General features: G+C 51.0%; 1 protein-coding gene across 1 annotated transcript; it reads right to left on the bottom strand.

The window, feature by feature from the left end:
- Positions 1-4,285: 4,285 nt before the first annotated feature.
- LOC120647801 (alpha-galactosidase 1-like) lies at positions 4,286-6,852 on the bottom strand. The gene is made up of 11 exons (XM_039924639.1): positions 6,547-6,852; positions 6,368-6,421; positions 6,188-6,291; positions 6,006-6,102; positions 5,882-5,940; positions 5,495-5,578; positions 5,339-5,403; positions 5,144-5,226; positions 4,942-5,032; positions 4,663-4,856; positions 4,286-4,557 (listed from the first exon to the last, which is right to left on the bottom strand). The coding sequence occupies exons 1-11, from the start codon at positions 6,850-6,852 to the stop codon at positions 4,453-4,455; spliced, it is 1,242 nt and encodes a 413-aa protein (XP_039780573.1). The 3' UTR covers positions 4,286-4,452.
- Between the last annotated feature and the right edge of the window lie 1,103 nt (positions 6,853-7,955).

Genomic DNA, 7,955 nt, shown 5'->3' with positions numbered 1-7,955 from the left:
AGGCGGCTTGACCGGTCATGCTGGCTGGTCAGCTGCTTTGACCCTCCATACTTTGCCCTGAGGGACCATGGGTCTGCACTGATTGAATTGTTTGTCCCTCGGCTTCTTGATCTCCTGCTCCTTCTCTTGAAAGCATAGGCGCTGCAACTTCCTCTTTTGAGTACGAATCAACCCTGGAGGACACCACCTTGGTCGAAAGTGCTTCGACGCTGAACTACTGCTGCCGGCCTGATGATCATTAGCCCTGGTCGGCCTCTGAATAGGAGAATTAACCGATTTACCAAACACTATCGATTTTTTACCCACATTATCAACAGCCACTTTAGTATCACCGATCTGAACAACAGCATCGGTTTTAATATTCTCTGGATCAACAGTAGGCTGCACTTCTACTTTTCTTCCCTTGACATGGTACTCTTTGCCCGGCCTCTGATGACCGGTGCAGGCTGTCACCTTTGACCTGATTGCTGGGGTCCCAATCGGTCGTGCATTGGTCGTGTCATCCTGTCGAACACAGGTCTTATGTGATCCTCCTCCCTTCGGTCAGATGGTGGGTGCAGCATCGGATAATAATACTTCCAAAATCCTTCATGCTCCCATGCAGGATAAGAAAAATCCGATGCCGGTGGTGCCCACGGCATAGTAGAATACACCTTATGAGGAGGGAACACTGTAGTGCTATCACTCCTATGCTTGCTGGATTCTCTCCTAGGAGAAGAATGCTTGCCTTGACACGGAGATGAACTTGATTCTTTTTTTAGTGGCCGATCTTTTGGAACGGCCTTCATGTACTTGTTCAGTAATTGATCAAAGGTAAGTTTCTGCTTCTCAACCTTTCTCCGCACCTTTGATTCATTAACCTTCCAAGTACCAACTTCCGGGCTCTTAGGCTTGAAAGTTTTACGTCGGCTTTTTGGCTGACAGGTCTGACCGGTAGAGGCGACCGGTCTAACCGGTTGTGCCTGCACAGCAGGCCGACTCGAGTATTGCGAGAAACTCTCTTGCCCCCCCGGGTCTTTAAGCGTTGACAGTAATTTTTAATGACTCCTTACCATCAGGAGTCTTCTCCAATTTTACTTTCCTAGCCAGAATCTTGTCATTGACATTCTTCGGCCTTGGCTCACCAATGATAACATTTTTTTTCTTTAGCTCCTTTGACTTGTTCTGGACGAATGAGCACCTTGGCATTATCTAGATCAATGGAATGAACCAGGGATGACCCCTTGTCAACTTGCATCTCATGCATTGCCAATCGTCCTTCATTAACGACCGATTGGACTTTTCGACGAAAGACATTGCAGTCATTAGTTGCATGAGAAAAAGAATTATGCCACTTGCAATATGCACATCGCTTTAACTCTTCAAGTGGTGGTACACTTGATGTTTCCGTTCTTAAGTAATTCATCAAATATGCGATCACACTTAGAAATATCAAACGTAAAACAAACTTGTTCTTGCCGATTCTTTGGAATCGGCTTAAGCGATGAACAAGAGTATGGCTTAGCTTCTGATGGCCATATGAACTCAGCAACTTCTTTTCTCTCATCATCCGAATCAGATTTACAATCGACATGTATGGATTGATTAGTCTCGAAAGTTTCTTTTGCATTCTTAAATTTAAATTCTAAACCAATGGCTCTCATTTGCAAATGATTAACAGTAATAAAATCAAAACCATCGAGTTTTTCTTTCAAGTAAGAACGCAAACCATTGCAAGCCAAGTTCGCCAAATCTTTTTAAAAAATTGTCAAATTAAAGCATCGGTTTTTTATAGCTTTGAATCTTTGGAAATAATCCAAGACTGACTCATTTTGGCCTTGTCTAACCGATGATAAATCTGACAATTTAGCTTCATTGTGACCAGCCAGATCTTCTTTTAATTTAGCAAGATCGGCTTCGCATCTACCACTCGTGGATGCTTGTGATGCGGAATTAAGACGATGTGCTATGGAATCATCTTGTTCCATCATCTGAACCGAACTCACCGGTGCACGCCCCAAAGAATTTTCATATACATTATTAAAAATTGGTTCATGTGGAGAACCAGATTTCTGTGAAAGCAAAGGCGGCACAGAATTTGTCAACTCATTTATTCGGCTAGGAGCTGCCGAACAAGGAGTTGACGCAATCGGTAGGCTGACTACCAAAGCATCGGTCAGATCGGTCATCTGACCCGTCTGACCGGTCTGACCGGTCACATGGACCAGTTTGACCGATCTTGCGTGGACCGATGAAGAAGGTGGCATTTGCCCTGCAAAATAGTCTATCGGCATGCCATATTTTGGTTGTTGAGAATATGCTGGCATAACCGATAAGCAAGGAGTTTGAAAAGCACAATTATCATATACAGATTTGCCTTTTTTTCATAATTTCTACTTGACCCTTTAAATCACCAAGCAAATCATTTGTGGGTTTACATATATCGGCAATTTTCTGATTCATAATAGATGATAACTGGCTAAACAAGTCGGAAGATGAAGTGCTTACAGTGTTTATTACCTCAACTTGCTTATTCTTAAGCGTGAAGGAGAGTATCACGGAGTCTTGAACCTTCGTGACCTGGCCTTTTTCATCTTTCTTGAATCCCTTCAAGAATTGTGACATGAGGTGTTCCCTGGCCACCAAGTAATCTTGACGCTCCTCCTCACTGAGATCCTCGATAGATGCGGAGATGTTGCCTTCGTCGAGGTCGATGATGACGCCCATCTTTTTCTAGGGAGTAGATTAGATCGGTTTTGAATAACCAGATTAATCATTCCTCAGCGGAGCCGCCAAAAAGTGTGTTGACGTAAAATCTAGTCACACACTCGAACGCGCTAGAACACACAGCAAGATCGTCAAAACGATCAGCACCAGCGGCCTCTCTGCGCAGACCGGTCAGGCCGGTTATGCGGACCGGTCAGACCGGTGCTCCAGGGAGACGGCGAAATCCTGGAACCAAGAGCTCGAGAGGGACCCGTCGGAGCTAATGGAACTAGGGTTGCTCTGAGGTCGGCAGGCCACTTAGATCGTCATCGAACGCTGTAGAGACGAGCGAAAAACAGAAGATAGGGTTGGAAAAGTTAGGGTTTCGAGGATAAAAGTAAGGTATGATTTGTTTAATCGATTGGGATTAACCACAATCGGCTGTGACCCTTTATATATATAGGGTGGGGAGGTCTGTACCCATTAGGAGTTGAAATCCTAACAAATCTCGTGTCAAAATACAACTCCTAACTCGGTTTGGGCGTTTCGGACCGGTCTGACCGCCCCTGGACCGGTCCGACCGGGGTGCAGGTCTTCCGGGAGGCATAACTTCTTCATCTGGACTCCAAATTGGACGTTCCATATATGCATTTCGATCGTCTCGACGAGATGTACGCAATGGTACAGTCCAATTGACAATTTGACAAACTTTTTCTGACCGGTTTGTACAAGAGGTCTGACCGGTCTGTCCAGATTGTCCAGAAAATCTGAGTTGTGCCAATTTTGGATGTCAACAAAGGAAAACTTTGCAACCTTCTCTAATCCTCTTCAATCCCTTTGCAACCGAACAAGATAAGATTTTTTATTTGTTTAGCCTCGAAATTGAAGCAGTGTGCGAGGATGACGCCACGAAGAAATATGAAAGCAGAGCCGGGGCACTGCTCGCTGGGCGAGGGAGCAGAGCACAAACATTAAGAGCAGAGCACGGATCCCACAAAATATTTATGCTAACTTGGATCCTTCTTTTTTCTCTGAAAACAAAACTCAGAACAGGACAATGTGGCCCGATTGACTGCGTTTGGTAGGAGAGGTGTGGTTGACGGAGCGACGGTTGACGACGACGGCGTTTGGTAGGAGAGGAGCGGCCTTTGTTTTCTCACATGCACAGCAGTGGTTAGCAGGCTGGACACTTGGAGCGAGCTGCAGCCTGCAGTTGTATACTTCCATGCGGTACAATTGGTGCTGACCGCTGGGAAACTGGGTATACGTACTAGCCACTCTGCTTGCTCGCATCGCACACGACGCCGCGCGGTTTAACGATCTAACCACATGGATGCATCTCACTGCTTAATGTGAAATTTTGCAGGGAATCCATGTGAATCAGCGTAACCCCTAAAGTTTTTCTTGCGTCTGAAATGCACGCAGATCAGGTTCTAAGCTGTTGGGAGTTGGGAGGAGACCGGGTCGCCCCGGCCGCCGGCCGGGCCACACAGCGCGGAGCCGAGAGGGAGAGAGAACTCGGCTTTGCTACTACAGCCCATGGGCCGACAAATCGGGAGTTCTCGGCCTGGACTGGGCCGCGCCCTTCGCTTACCGTCGATAGCCTGTGGCAAATTCCCTTAATGGCTGTTAATGCAAAGTAGCAAGTACACACAATTCGCCCAATACCCACCACCACACCGCCGCCGCGGCGTCGCCGCCGCCCGCCGGCCACCAGCGTGCTCCGTCGTCGGTCCGTTCGCGCGGCCCCGGCGCCGCCGCGCAATGCTATGCTTTCATGGGGAGCCTGGGCCTGAGCACGAACATCCTGCACGACCGCGCCGCGACGTCGAACGCCATCCTGTCCGTGAACGCGCCGTCCAGCGTCTTGTGCTGCCATCGACAACAGACAAGCGAGGATGTCAATCCGCGGCCGGGCGGCGGTGGCGTGGCGGCGCGCGGGCGGGGCGGGGCGGGGCGGGGCGTTTTGTTACGTACCTGCCACAGGTCCCTGGCCTCGACGGCCAGGCCGGCGGGGAGGCCGACGTCGTCCCAGTGCGCGGTGATGGTGGCCCCGTCCGTCGCGTGCCGGTTCAGCAGCACCACCGCCGTCCGGTAGTCCGACAGCGGCGCCGCCCAGATCTCGTTGCTCCCCTCCATCCTCACCTTCTTCCCCTGCACGCCGAGTGGATCTGCGTGCCCGGACAGAGACAGCAGCTCCCATCTGTAAACTGAGCGCAACTACGCAACTTGCCATGACCACGGCTCAGCGCTCACCTTGGTTGACGGCGATCACCTCCTTGTTGGCCAGGATGCCGTACGTCTCCTGCGACATGTGCCTCACGTCGCAGCCGATGATGAGCGGCGCCTGCACGCATCGCCCGCGTAGCGATGAGACGAGCAGAGGGGTTCAGATTTTCAGAGAATAAAATGCCTGTTCCCTGCGGCAGAACGCGGAGAGGAAACTGCCGGCTGTCACCTTGGACATGGCCCAGAGGCTGAAGTGCACGACGTACTCGCTGTTGGTCATCGCCCCGTTGCCCACCTCCAGCATGTCCGGATCTGCACCAGCAGTAACGAAGAAGACGACTGATTCATTCATGAAAACTTGTCCTGGGCAAGGAGAAACGTGACTGAATTCTGAAAGCGTGGCTGGACAAGAAGCCGGACCGACCGTTCCAGCCGCCGGGGCGCGCGTACTCCGCCCACACCTCGTTCTGGTCCGCCGTTGCGATCATGCTGCAACGAAACGCAGGCGGCAACAGGAACAGCCTCTCAGCAAACAAAATCTCCGCGGCGGCCGGGGAGGTGAGCACGAACGCTGCCCTACCTTTCCCAGTTGCCGGCGATGTCGTTGGTGGTCCTCCAGCTGTTGCCGTAGGCCGCGCCCCACCGCGCCGGGTGTATGTCGCCCCTGAGCGACGACCGGTCACACGGTCACCGGCAGGAAACTTCAGTAAGTCACTCATCATGGAACCGGTTGCGGTGATCAGAGTTTCAGAGGCAGATTGCCGTACCATTCGTACAGCGAGAAGTAGATCGGCCGGCCCGCCTTCATCAGAGCCTTTGCTCATCTCAGGGTACCTGTTCACGTGCCACAAACCTGTCAGGTAAATTCGCCGGGAACTTTTGTTTCACAAAAAAATTTGCAGGGAAAGGCTCTAGTGGTCAGTAGGAGTCTCAGGACAGGGCGGCATTGTGTGATTGTGCCACGCACCTCTCCAACGGCTTGAGGTCGCCGTTGTTGCAGTTGTCGTACTTGAGGTAATCGACTCCCTGCGAGGAGCAGATTAGCAGAACCAATGGCACATGATCCTCCATTGAAAAGTAGGGCCAGGTACCAGATGGTGGTGTTCACTCACCCATGCCGCGAAGGTCTTGGCGTCCTGCTCCTCGTGGCCGAGGGAGCCGGACTGGGCCTTGGCGCAGGTCTGAAACCTGCGGAGGAATTGTCAGTAGCAGCACGGGAAAAGAGAACAGGGGAGGGCACTTCTCGCTTGACGACCAGAGAACAACTTCTCACCCGGCGTCGGAGTAGATCCCGAGCTTGAGCCCCTTGCTGTGGACGTAGTCCGCCAGCGCCTTGATCCCGTGCGGGAACGTCTTGGTGTTGGCCACCAGATTGCCCTGCGACGCCCGGCACCAATCTCATTCAGTTCAATAAAGCTCAGAATTCAGACATCGGTGAATCGTTTGTGCGTACCGTTGCATCACGTTTTGGCTCCGCCCAGCAGTCATCTGGCAGGGGAAGAACACATAATAATGATGATCCGGGTCAATCAAGTTTTATTTTTACTTTATTTTATTTGAATCCCTTTAGGGTGGTTGGGCATTACCTCTCTAAATTAATTGTTTTTGAGAATTTTAATCCGCCAAAGGTACCGTGGTCATTTGTCCACACCCAAAACCCCACCCCCACCACATTCCCGTGCCGCCCGTGTGTCCTCCGTGCCATAACCACCGCTCGTCTCCCTCTCCCTCGCCCTTGGCAATCGCCTGCGACGACGGGATCCATGCCCTCACCGTCAGCCTCCCCATCTGCGCGCCGCCAGCGGATGTCGCCATCAGTAGCCTGCATATCCGCAAGGCTGCCTCGCTCGCCCTCGCCCTCGCCAGCCGCCGCCAGAGGACGTCGGTAGCCTGCCTGTCCGCAGGGCTGCCTCCCAGCCGTCGCCCTCGCTCCCTCATTGTCGACAGCCCTACACAGAGGACGTCGCCCCACTTCGCCGTGGGTAGCCTGTCCGCGGGGTTGCCCTAGTCGGCGCATCCGTGCTCCGCCGCCACCACCTCCGTGCCAGTTTTGTTCCTGCTTCCCCAAAGGATCCCATTACGACCTCGTCGACCCCTTGCTGCCACCGGCACCAGATTCGTCCATCGCGCGGCAGCCGTGTTTCGTCATCTAGGCACAGGTACGGTTGGACTCCGCCTTCTCCTCATTAGTTTTTTCTTGTTACGTTAGTGTTCATCACATGATAACATAGTACTGGATGATTGGTGCGAATTGTTTTGTTTGTGAACCGCATTCTCAAGCGACCAAAGGTGTGCATTTTTTATCTAATTAGTATAACACTGTTGTAGTACTGAACAATTCGACTTGTTGCATGCTTTTGGTGCAAGTTTTATGTTAGTTCCTGATCTTTTGATGTAATCAGTTCACAGCTCACAGCACTAACATGACCCTGAGTTCATACGAGTAGCATCAATTCAAAGCATTTAGTGCATGTGACTTCGATCCTGATTGGTTACGTTCCAAATTTTGCATTGCCAAAACTCATAACATGACTCAATTTGTTGGATTCCTAAAAATATTAGCCCACCTCAGAACGTACTTTCGCAAATATTTTGCCCTACCCTAGTTTTGGCAAGTCAAAATCTGGAATCAAACCAATCACTCTGTTCGAGGATGGGACCGGTGCGCCATCGGAATAGTTCATCGGATTGATTTACTGAAACCCGATGGCCACTAGCCACACCATGGTTATCCGCATGTGTTTGACCGGTGATCAGAGGTGACTACCACCGGAGCATTATTCTTGAGCCTGTCACTAAAGCTGATGGATTTGTTGTTTGCACGCACTTGTCTGACTGGTGTACATAGGTCAGATGCACCGGTTAAACCCATTTTGTATCCGGTGATCTGAATCACGTGTTGCTCTTTATCTTCACTCACCGTGGTCGTCACCAGACATGTTTCCATGCCCTCGGCCGATTTCCTGGTGTTTCCCTCACATATTCAACCAGTGGTCACCGTTCCATATTACTGGTCAATATTTCAGTCGACCGGTCAACAA

The sequence above is a fragment of the Panicum virgatum genome, chromosome 9K, assembly GCF_016808335.1.
Source record: "Panicum virgatum strain AP13 chromosome 9K, P.virgatum_v5, whole genome shotgun sequence".
Taxonomy (NCBI): domain Eukaryota; kingdom Viridiplantae; phylum Streptophyta; class Magnoliopsida; order Poales; family Poaceae; genus Panicum; species Panicum virgatum.
This window is presented reverse-complemented; position numbering and strand designations above follow the sequence as displayed.

Bases quoted from the DNA above. Each gene is read 5' to 3' on its own strand.
- LOC120647801 (XM_039924639.1), bottom strand. From the start codon at position 6,852: ATGAGGGAGCGAGGGCGACGGCTGGGAGGCAGCCCTGCGGACAGGCAG. The intron at 6,422-6,546 runs GTACCTTTGGCG...TCATCATTATTA, and splicing joins GGTGTGGACAAATGACCACG to TGTGTTCTTCCCCTGCCAGA. The intron at 6,292-6,367 runs GTACGCACAAAC...CGGGCGTCGCAG, and splicing joins AGCCAAAACGTGATGCAACG to GGCAATCTGGTGGCCAACAC.